Source organism: Nannospalax galili, unplaced genomic scaffold, assembly GCF_000622305.1.
Source record: "Nannospalax galili isolate Female #2095 unplaced genomic scaffold, S.galili_v1.0 scaffold485, whole genome shotgun sequence".
Lineage (NCBI taxonomy): Eukaryota > Metazoa > Chordata > Mammalia > Rodentia > Spalacidae > Nannospalax > Nannospalax galili.
In genome coordinates this window covers 195566-206142 of record NW_008354534.1, presented here as the reverse complement: position 1 = coordinate 206142, position 10577 = coordinate 195566, and the positions used below count along the sequence as shown (strand labels likewise).

The following is a 10577-nucleotide window of genomic DNA, read 5'->3' as shown; positions in this document are numbered from 1 at the left end:
CTTTCTTTACTTTTCTTCCTTTCTCTTCCTTCCTTTTACTTTCATGCTATATAGATCAGGCTGGTCTCAAACCTGAGTACTAGAATTACAGGTGCTCACCCACTCCTGGCAGTTCTGTTTCAAGGTTCTGGATGGGGTTCAGAGCTTTAGACCTTATACTCACCCAAGTTCCTATTGTCAACACCCCATAGGCTGCTGGCCCAGAGGCCGCCATAGAATTGGGAGGACAGGGGACCCCATTGGACCTTGCACAAGCCAGGGCCGTGCAGAGGCGATTCAGAACCACCAAGCCCAGCCTCCTGATGCTACATTAGAAATTCTTCAACATCTGCCAGTACTCGGGTTCACTAACCCCAAAATGCTTTCCATGGAGGCTCTGGGTTCTAAGATCCTATAATATTCATGTGAAAGTGCAGCGTTCTGGAGACAAGTTTCTGTGAATCTACAGATTTGGGGAAATCACTTCCACAGGCAGGGTTTCCTCCTGTCTGGCTCAGTATCACGCTCTCCCAGTCCAGGATAGAGACCTCCATAACAGGTACTTGATTACACACGGGAATGCAGTGAGTGCATAAATGGACAAGTTCCAGGATACACAAGCCTCATTTGCATCTGTGGGTCTAGACCCTGAGCTTGAGCTTGGAATGGATGTTCCTGGAGTCAGATGGGCTAGGGGCAAATGCCCAGCCACCCTTCTGTGCCTCACCTGTCCAGGGCCCACATAGCTGCAGAGAGCATCAGCATGACAGCCACCTCGAGTGTCTAGCCCACACTTATCAATGGCCATGCAGATGCGGCCATCTCCACTCCAGCCTTTGTGGCAAATGCACTGGTGGGTGCCCAGGTCCCCAGGGACACACTCAGCCTGTACAAGTTATGAATAAGTTATGAATAAGTGGGACTCAGGGGCATAGGGCTGTAGGTGGAAACCAAAGAGCCCTATCCCCATCGCTGAGTCAGAACTTCAGGGAAAGAGTAAGAGGGAACTAACGTTCTCTGAACAGCCACCGCGGTCTGGGTGGGAGCAGGGATTGCTGCGTGTGCAGGAGTAGCCATCACCTTCAAAACCATCAAGGCAGACACACCTGGGGCAGGGAAGGAGAGGCCCACTTGAGTCTGGGGAAGAGGCTGGAGGCTGAACAGGCAGTGTGATTACAGGCAGTGTGATTACAGGCAGTGTATAGAGCAGGCCAGAGGCCTCACCTGGCAACACCCTCCTGACTGATGCAGCGAGCATGCAGGTGACAGAGCTGGGCCAGCCCTGTGGGTCCACAGTCTGCCATGGACTCATTGCAGAAGCGGCCTCGGAAGCCAGGAGCACATGTGCCATGCTGGCACACACCCCCACTGCCTGGACGGTTGTCACAGAGGCCATGGACACAGCCACAGTCTGTAGGTAGGGGAGGACAGCAAAGAAACTGAGGCAGGAAGCAGGGCTGGTTGGGAACCAGGATTGGTTTTATAAAGTAAGGGTGGGGACTGGCAATGGGCAGCTCTAATAGACTTCACTTCAGGGTCCCCAAATCAGAGGTCATTCCAAACTCGATGAACAGGCGTATATATTGTAAGGGGTGTATTTGGGGCTTTTAGTCACACCATTCTAGCTTTTCTGCCCCTAATACTACCAACAGGAAGTCTCCAATGTATCTTGTCTAACTCCTACTTGCTTTAGATTCAAACACAGGAAGGGAATTTCCTGGCATGGGTGAAGAAGACAGCATCCATCTGTTCCCTAATCTGGCTCTACTCCCTCTGGCCTACCTCATTCCTTTTCAGACTGTGTTCCCCTTCCTGGGAGCCCCAGCCCTTTCTAGAACTACTTTCTCCAGGGAGGTAGCCTGGGCCAGGACCACTCACCTTCCTGGCACTGTTCTCCATGCTTGTTAGGGTTGGCGCAGATATGGCAGGCAATGCCCTTGTAGTCTGGGAAGCAGAGGCAAGCCCCATTGCCCTGGATCCCATCACTGCACTGGAAGATGGCAGGAAACAGGATCAACCACAGAAATGGTTCACCACATCCCCTCTCCTAGCACCTCCCTCCTTGGTTGGTTCTGGGCTCCTGAGACCTCACCCTGGAAGGGACTTCCAAAGCCACTGATTCCTCCAGAGTAGCCACTAAAAGGCACCTGGCCCTGGAGGTTTCACACGTAACCCAGAAATACATTAAGTCCTGCATTCTTCCACAGCAGGTGCTAAACTAGCACTGACGCCACAAAGTGGGAAGCACAGAATGCTAAAGGATACTGGCAGGTAGTTGCTTAGAAAACAGATGCAAAAATAAATCTATCAACGTAATCTTTCTTTTTAATTTTAAAAATGTATTTATTTCTATTTTATGTGTATGAGTATTTTGCATGCATGTATGTAAGTATGTATTGCATCTGTGTCATGCAATGCCTGTGGAAGCTGGAAGAGGGCATTGAATCCCCTGGAACTGGAGTTACAGAAAGTTGTTAGCTGCCATATGGGTGCTGGGAACTGAACCAGGTCCTCTGCAAGGGCAGCCAGTGCTCTTAACCACTGAGCCATATCTTCAATCCCAGCAGTAAGTATGCCCCAAAAGTAATTATTTCTAACAAAATAATTTGGTCCAACTTCCATTTGGAAGTGGGGAAGCTGAGCCAAGAGAAAGAAGGCCTAGTTCTGATGTATACTGCCAGCTAGGGAAGGCACCCACCCACCTTCCTCACACCTTGGCGGGGGGGGGGGCAACTCACATTGCCTTTGCCATAGCAGGGGTTAGTAAAGCCCCCAGGACACTGTGCACAGTCAGGCCCAAAAAATCCTTTGCAACAGCCTCGTTTCTGTAAGAGACAGAGCACTCCCTGTACCTTCCAGGCATGCCAACCCCTACCCGGGGTACGTCTTCTTGACTCCATCTCTAGAGCATGGGAATGGGTAGAGACCCTCAGTGGCACCTCCTCCACCATTAGGATGTGGCATAGGGCTAGGGGAGTAGTACTAGGCAGAGTGCTTGCCTACCATATGGAGGTCCTGGGTTCTATTCCCAGAAATGCCACTAAAAAAAACCCCAACCAAACCAAACCAAAACAAACAGATACAAAACTTGGGAACTCCAAACAAGAAGTGTCCAGGGAGCACATGCCCACCCGCCCAGGCTCACTGTGATGGTCTGGTTGCAGTGGTGGGCACAGCCCTTCTTCAGCATATTCAGCCCATCTGGATCATGAGTGTAGACACACTCCTTGGGGAAGATGTCCTACAGCATGCCAGGCAAGACCAGTCAACAGAGGGGGTGCAGGGCCAGCCCCTTTGCCAGACAGCCTAGCTCAATGCTCCCACCCTTAGCAGGGCTAGGAAGTGTTGAACCAAGTGTGGTCCAGTCTCCCAAGCCCTATTCCCCACTACAGCCTGGGTAGGTTTGGGGGACTGACAAGAGGAAGACCTGAGAGCTGGGGTAAGGGTGCTCACCAGCTTCACACTACTAGGGGGACATGTACTGGCGTTCAAGGCATGGCAGTCCACACAGGAACCCTAGATAGGGCAAGGCGGGGCCGAGGGAGAAGAAGGAGGGTCAGACATCATCAGAGACATTTATCAACCCTGAGAAAGTGGCTCTGAGCAGAGAGCTGAAGGTTGAGGAAGAGCCAATCACAGGGAGGCCAGGGAAAGTGTTGCAAGGAGATGGGGCCTGTAAGAGGCAGTTAGGGATACAAGACTCCACTCATGTAGGGAGGGATTAAGGGGATCCCCTGTGAGTGGGCTACTAATTGTCACAGCAAGTTTTGATGGAGCAAGACTAGGACCCTCTTCTGTCACCTTGTCTCTTCACCTATACCTACTGCCCTGGCCCCACAAGGCCCTCGGCAGAAGCCAAACTGCTGCAGCACTGTGCTCTGAACTGCACTGTGACTTTCAGAACTGTGAGCCAAAATAAATCTCTTTCTCTGTAAATTACCCAGTCTCAGGTATTCTATTACAGCAACAGAACATAATGCCTGTTTTGGGAGACAGTCACCTGCCATGTGCAAGAAGTGAGGGGTCCTGGACACAGGGTGAGGTCAAGGTACAGTACAGAGCTCACCAGGACAATCTTGTACTGCTCCTCATCACAGTGCTTAGGTAAGATGGGCAGGATGGTGGGAGGAAGCAGGATGCCCTCCAGCATGTGGATCACACCATTGGCGGCCAGCACATCCACTCTCCTCACAGGGATGGCCTCAGGTCCCAGCAGGATGCGCCCCTGAAGCACAGACCCCATGTGCCATCCCAGCCCAGTAGGCCCCAGAGGGCCCTTGCTGTGCTTTGTCTGCTGTGGTTTTACCTTGCTTCCTGGGAGTCCTCCCTACCTGTAGGAGATATGCCTGGTTCCCTAGGGCCTGGCTGGGGGCACTTAGTATAGTGTCCTAACCACTATGGGACTTGGAGCACACAGGCAGCCATGAATGAGGCCAGCTGACAGCCAGCCATCACCAGCTCCTGCACTGTTCAGCTATTCCTGGATCTTACCTCCTCAGAGATGTTTACAGCCAGGACCTGGTTGGCCATGGTGAGGACTCGCCCCTTAGAGATGAGCTTCTCAACTGTCAGCTGGGCCAGGAGATAGTGGTTTTAGGTTGGGCACTACCCACACCCTGTCCAGGTGATATACAGTGATTCTCTGGGGCCCCAGAAGTGAAGAAGAGAGGAAGAAGAAATGGGGACCCCCAAGAGGATCAAACTCTGCAGGAGTCCCTGCAGCAGGGGGACATATGAAGGAGGAGGCCCTCTCACCTGGCCGTGACTATAGATGTGGTATCGTACCAGCTCCTGCAGCTTGGAAAGGCCCTGAGGGGAAAAGGAGTTGGTTCCTGGAGGTTTATGGGGGAGAGTGGTGCCCTGGCAACCCCCACCCTCAGCCCCAGATTCTCATGGAGCTTACCGCTGTGAAGAGGTAGATCAGACGGCCATCTCGCAGACTGTCCACAGCCTCATTGCTTGGGGCAAAAACCGTGAAGGGCCCAGGTCCATCCAGAATGGAGGGAAGGCCGCAGTTCTGTGGCAGGAGGAGGCAGGCTTAGGTGGTTCCCTGTCTCAGAGCCCTACCTGGTCCCTGCTACCCTTGGCCAGCAGAGAACTCTGCTGGTGCTGATTAAGAGGGAGACATGGGCAATGGGTCCATGCTGTCCCAGAGCCTCAGGATTGTGATGGGTGAATTCTAGGAAAGGGGTTTGATAGATTCTGGGGCAATGAACTGTTCTGCTTCGGAAGTGCAGCTGGCTAGGACCCCCTCCGCAAAGCTTACCTCCAGGATAGTTTCAAATCGGCTGAAGGCCTCATTAGAAGCAAGGATCTGGCCAACAGTTTTCTGTCGAAAGGGAGGGTGTAATAGCTACAGGTTAGGTTGAGGCCACTTCAGCCCAGGAAGATGGAGCCTAACCTCCACAATCCAGAACAGCCTCATCCCTGGACTCAGCATGCTTAGATGTCCCCCAACATAATGGTAGAAAGAAGAGGGCGTTGGCTCACCTTGGGGTCCCCTGGTAGCGTGGGTGGGGGCTGCCACCGCAAGGCAGTGGTCACATGGAAGACCCCATTGGCTGCTATGTAATTGGTCCTGTGAATGCTGAATGTCTGCTGGGGCTGGTCTTTGTACTTGTAGGTATATTTCTAATGAGACAGACACAGGGCTATACCCCACAGGCCAGCCCTCTGTCCCGAGGACCCTTCCTACTATCACAGCTGTGTCATACACCTGCTATTCCTCTGACCCCCAGGCTGAGGTCCCTCTCATACCAAGTGGTTGAAAGTGACAGTGATCTCTTGGCCGGCCAGTGTCCACCACCTGCGTGTATTTGAGGGCCCCACATTCTCCAGGATGTGCTGCCCTGCGATGATATGTTGTCTGCAGAGCTGCTGGGCCAGTGTTGCCTGCAGATGCACAAGAACAGGGTGCTAGGTAAGCCCTGGCAGGCCAGCCCCTCTTTGTGCCTCCCCTGCCTGAGTCATGGAGGGAGAAAAAGGCCCCCTAGGCCTCTGTTCCCAGATTCTGTAGAAAGACTGTCCCAAGGGCGGCATCAGGGATGGGGAAGCCATGGCCTGCTCTCAGGTGGGAAGGGCTCACATTCATGGTCCTGGAGGAGACAGAGGAGACGGATAAGATGGATGGCACCAGCACGGTGAATGGGCCTGCTGTGGTAAGGATCTCCTGGCAGCCTTGCTCTGTGGGGTAGGGAGAGTGTCAGAATGGAAATGGGGAGACACTGGGAGGATGGGGCTAGATGTCCAGTGTGGGGAGGGGGAAGGGGCATTATTACTGGGATCAGTTTCCACCCCATCCTAGCCCCACCTATCCTATTCTGCTTTTACAGCCCTTGAACAAAGAAACAGGAGTCTGTGCAGAGACTAGGTCTCCCTCTTTCCAAGCTATCTGGGTCCAAAGGGGCAGAATCACAGGCAGGCCAAGGGGGCACACACCGAACATGGCAATGGCCATTCTCAGCCTCAGGAGCACCAGGCCTATTTGACTGGCCCTCTGCACCTCGTGGAGCAGGTGTCCATAGCAGGCACGTCCATCCCCCACCTCACCGTCCTTGCACACACAGCTGAGGACCAAGGGGGAACTGGTTAGGGAGGGGATAGGACATTTCCCTGTCTTCCCCGAGCCCTCCCTACAGGGTCTTAAAAGAAGGTACACAGGAGAATGCACTGCCCAGCCCTCCTTCCTTGTTCTGTGCCTCTGCCCCTCAGGTCCCTTTGCCTACCTGGTCTTCCCATCAGGGGTCTGCTGGCAGGTGGCTGACTTGTCACAGGAATGGAGCAGGCAGAGGGCAAAGCAGCCCGCAGAGGCATTGCCATTAATGCTGAACAGGCCTGGCAGACATGAGCAGACGGCCTGGCCAAATGGTAGGGGCAGGAGGAAACAGTATATTCATTCGTGAGAATTCAGGAGAACCACTCTCATATACTTGCTTCACACAGTCCTGCTGCCGCGCCTCGCCCCCCCCCCCAAGAACAGGATTGGCATCCTCCTCACATCTTACAAGCAGGACACCTGGGGTACTCAGAGGGCCTGTGACTTGCCCGGGGTCTCACAGCCAGAGTGAGTAGGTGGCCTGTGAGGCAGATATCCCAGCTCACCTTGCCTGGCTTCTGGTATAGACACAAGGTGGAGTTGCTGGGGCAGCCACCAAAGTTGATGGTACATGGGTCCTGGGGCAGACACACCTTCCCATCACCATGGTAGTTCTCAGGGCAATGACACTGAGCCTGCCCCTTGGAACTCACTGAGCATCGGGCCAATGGGGAGCAAGGAGATGGCTGGCAGGGGTCAGAAGCTGCCAGGGAGAGAAAGAGTGAGTTGAGCCCCAGGAGCCTTCTCATCTTCGTGGCTTCCTCCAGGGTGGCCCAGACCTAGAAGACAGGCCCTCTGCTCCTCTTGGGAACAGGTTTCTCTCCCTGTAGATGGCCAGACTGCATGTGCTGGGACCAAAGGTTTCCCTCCCACTCCCTCTGCTCTTCAAGGTGGAGTCCTCTGCCTCTAGATCACAGGCTTACCTAGACAAATATTGCCCTGCTGGGTGTAGCCAGGCAGGCACTTGCAAGTGGGTGCCTCTGCGGAGCACTGGGAGTTCTGGGGGCATTTCTGGTCCTGGCAGACCTGGAGCTCTGAGCAGAGGAGAGATCATGGTGAAGGCCCAAGCCCTGGGCTGGGGAGGAGCACAAGGCACTCTGTTCTGCTTGCTGTGTGACTCCAAAAAGGTGCCTCCCCTCTCTGAGCCTCCAGACGGTGGATGTCTAGGGTGACACCCCCTGTACCCTAGCAGGCTACAGGCTATAGGTAGAGGCCCTGCAGAGGCTCAGACCCTGTGTTCATCCAGTTGACCTCCCCTGCTCTGATCACAGAGAACCTGCTGTCCTAGACAGCATTACTCACCTTGGTCACAGCGGGGGCCGGTGTATCCAGCAAAGCACAGGCAGCTCCCATTTCCCAGTGGCCCATGGCTGCACAGGCCATGCACACAGCTACACACTGAGAGGGACATACAGAGACAAGTGGGACCCCAGCCTCACCAAGGTACGTACAGGGACATCAAGTTCCTGCCATTTGTATGTTTATAATGTAGCTCTGACGGGAATAACCTTGAGAGCCCAGTGCTGTGATGTAGGACACAGTTTGAGGAGGAAGCTCAGAGAGGGTAGGCAGCAAGCAGAGGTGGGGTGGGGTGGGGGGTGAAGAGGCATTATGCAGGGCTTCCTGGAAGAGGCTTCTGAGAGCAGCAAGTGCAAAAGCCTGGGGGCAGAAGAAAGCAAGGCCAGCATCCTCCCAGAGGAAAGCAGTGAGGGGTTGGGAGGGGTCTGCAGAGACAGCTGGGGCTGGTCCTGTCAGGAGGCACTGCCAGCTCACCTGACTGGCAGTCAGGCCCAAATCTCTTGGGGTCTCTGCACTCCTGGCAGGCTGAGCCACTGAAGTTTTCCTGTGAATGTACTAAGTCAGTGGGGCTCCTCCAAGCTCCCCATCCCACCCCTGCCCAGCCCTTACCTGGCACACACAGGTCCCATTTCCAGCCATGCCATCCAGGCAGGTCCCGTGGCCATTGCATGGGGTTTCAGCACCTCCGGGGCACTCTGTGGATCCCAAGAACTAAACTCTATTCCCAGAACCTTCCCCTCACCTCAGCTCTGAGCCCTCCCCTAGATAGCCAGGGCTAGGTGGCCCATGCTTCAGAAGTTCTCCGTGAGTGGTCACTGGGTAAACAAATTGAGGGGATGCAGGCAGCTTCTCAGATGAGGCGCTGGTGGCTGGGGCAGGGTGAGGGGAACAATGTGGGCTCCTCCTCCATACCATAGCACTGGGATCCCCAGTAGCCCGGGCAGCAGGCCTTCTGTACCACATCCTTCGAGCACTCCTGGCTGCAGCCACTTAAGGACACCAAAGAGCCTCCCAGCTCTACCTCATAGCTAGGAACACAGGGTAGACAGGTCAGGTAGGGGGTACCTGTGGGCCTTCACTCCATCCTTCTCACATTGAATTCCAGGAATCTTATCCCACTTCCCTCCACTTGGCCAGAGCTGAGCATAGGGCCTGGTTCACAGTAAGTGCCCAGTAAATACCCTCTTCCTCTTCCCTACCTGTGCCTACTACTCTATAGGGCACAACAGGTATGTGGATAAATGTGTCCCCCAGAGTCCTCCTCTGGAGGCCTGTAGGGTTCATCTGGATCCCCTCCACCCTCCTGGAAGTGGGCAAGATGTGGGGGGCGGCACATACCGACAGTCCTGGAATATCTTTTCTGGGAAATACCGAAGCCAGCCTGGGGGACATGCCCGCTTCTTGATGGCCGCACATGGAGTACAGGGTTTATGAGTGATCAACTTGGTCTTTACATCACATCGTTTAGAGTGTACCTGGGCCATGGGCAGAGCACACAGTGAGGAGCCTGGACCCCATTCCAGTCCTGACTCCATGCTGATTGAGCAAGGCCTCAGTTTCCCATCTGTCTGATGGGAATGAGCAAGGTCAGGGAAGGCCCTAAGAAACCTTCCTGTCAGTTGTTAATGGCACATCCTGTCCTTGTAGCCACAGGTTGAAAGCCCTCTTGTCTTTAATCTTCCTACAAGAGAATCATTTCCATCTCAAGTGAAGCCCAGGTAGCCCTTGCTCAAAGTGGCACAGGCCCGCAACCTGGATCCACAGCCTAGAGCTCATTATTGCCTTTCTGATACAAAGACAAGTCTCTGTTTGCAAGAATATAGTGACTCCATCCTCGAATCCCTAACACTAGGGTAGAGCACAAGCTTCCAGCCAAGCACCAATCGTGCCCTGAGCAGAAGGGTCTGGCCTGGTGTGCTTGGGCTGGGCAGTCACTGGTCAAAAAGCTCTGACTCTGGTCCTAGCCCAAGACCCTACCCACAGACAGGGACCCAGGGTCTGGGTGATGACAGGCAATGGAGGCAGCTGAGAGAACAGAGAGGACCCAGGTGCTTTATTTCTGCTGCCGAGATAAAATATCCTGACCAAAAGCAACTTAAGGAAGGAAAGGTTTATTTTAGCTCATAATTTCAGGTTACAGTCATCCATCATGGCAGAGAAGTCAGGTGACGGGAACTTAAAATAGCTAGTGACATCACATCCACGATCAAGAACAGAGAAATAAACACATGTATGCTTCTTAGCATTCAGCTTGCTCTCTGCATTTATACAGTCCAGGAGCCCCTGCCTAGGGAATGGTGCTGCCCACAATAGCCTGAATCTTCTCACACCAATTAAGAATCAAGACAGTCTCCCACAGACATGCCTACAGGCCAATCTGATCTAGATAATCCCTCATTGAAACTCCTTTCCCAGGCAATTCTAGGTTATGGCAAGTTGTCAATTAAAACTACCCTAGAGAGGATGGGCTTGAGAGGTGGTTCAGAGCTTAAGAGCACTGGTTGTTCTTGCAGAGGACCTGGGTTCAGTTCCCAGCACCCACACGGCATGTAAAAACTGTTCATAACTCCAGTTCCAGGGCATTTTATGCCTTCTTCTGATCTCCATAGGTATTGCATGCATGGGTGCAGGCAAAACACATACACGTAAAAAAAATAATAATAAAATAAAAGAATTTTTTTTTGTTTTGTCATTTTGAAGCAGG

At 53.5% G+C, this 10577-nt stretch overlaps 1 protein-coding gene across 1 annotated transcript in view; it reads right to left on the bottom strand.

Moving 5' to 3' along the window:
• Positions 1-10577, bottom strand: part of Stab1 (stabilin 1) — a 31871-nt gene that overhangs the window by 15965 nt on the left and 5329 nt on the right. The window contains exons 2-25 of the mRNA XM_008851784.3: positions 9212-9348; positions 8786-8901; positions 8483-8568; positions 8348-8417; positions 7877-7972; positions 7498-7608; positions 7081-7277; positions 6705-6835; positions 6418-6545; positions 6065-6162; positions 5737-5871; positions 5470-5610; positions 5246-5308; positions 4883-4996; positions 4735-4788; positions 4471-4551; positions 4046-4204; positions 3433-3495; positions 3125-3220; positions 2718-2804; positions 1858-1969; positions 1204-1390; positions 992-1085; positions 707-865 (exon numbers count right to left, since the gene is read on the bottom strand). Coding sequence (XP_008850006.1) covers positions 707-865; positions 992-1085; positions 1204-1390; positions 1858-1969; positions 2718-2804; positions 3125-3220; positions 3433-3495; positions 4046-4204; positions 4471-4551; positions 4735-4788; positions 4883-4996; positions 5246-5308; positions 5470-5610; positions 5737-5871; positions 6065-6162; positions 6418-6545; positions 6705-6835; positions 7081-7277; positions 7498-7608; positions 7877-7972; positions 8348-8417; positions 8483-8568; positions 8786-8901; positions 9212-9348 — 2715 coding nt within the window. The remainder of the gene's footprint in view (positions 1-706; positions 866-991; positions 1086-1203; positions 1391-1857; positions 1970-2717; positions 2805-3124; positions 3221-3432; positions 3496-4045; positions 4205-4470; positions 4552-4734; positions 4789-4882; positions 4997-5245; positions 5309-5469; positions 5611-5736; positions 5872-6064; positions 6163-6417; positions 6546-6704; positions 6836-7080; positions 7278-7497; positions 7609-7876; positions 7973-8347; positions 8418-8482; positions 8569-8785; positions 8902-9211; positions 9349-10577) is intronic.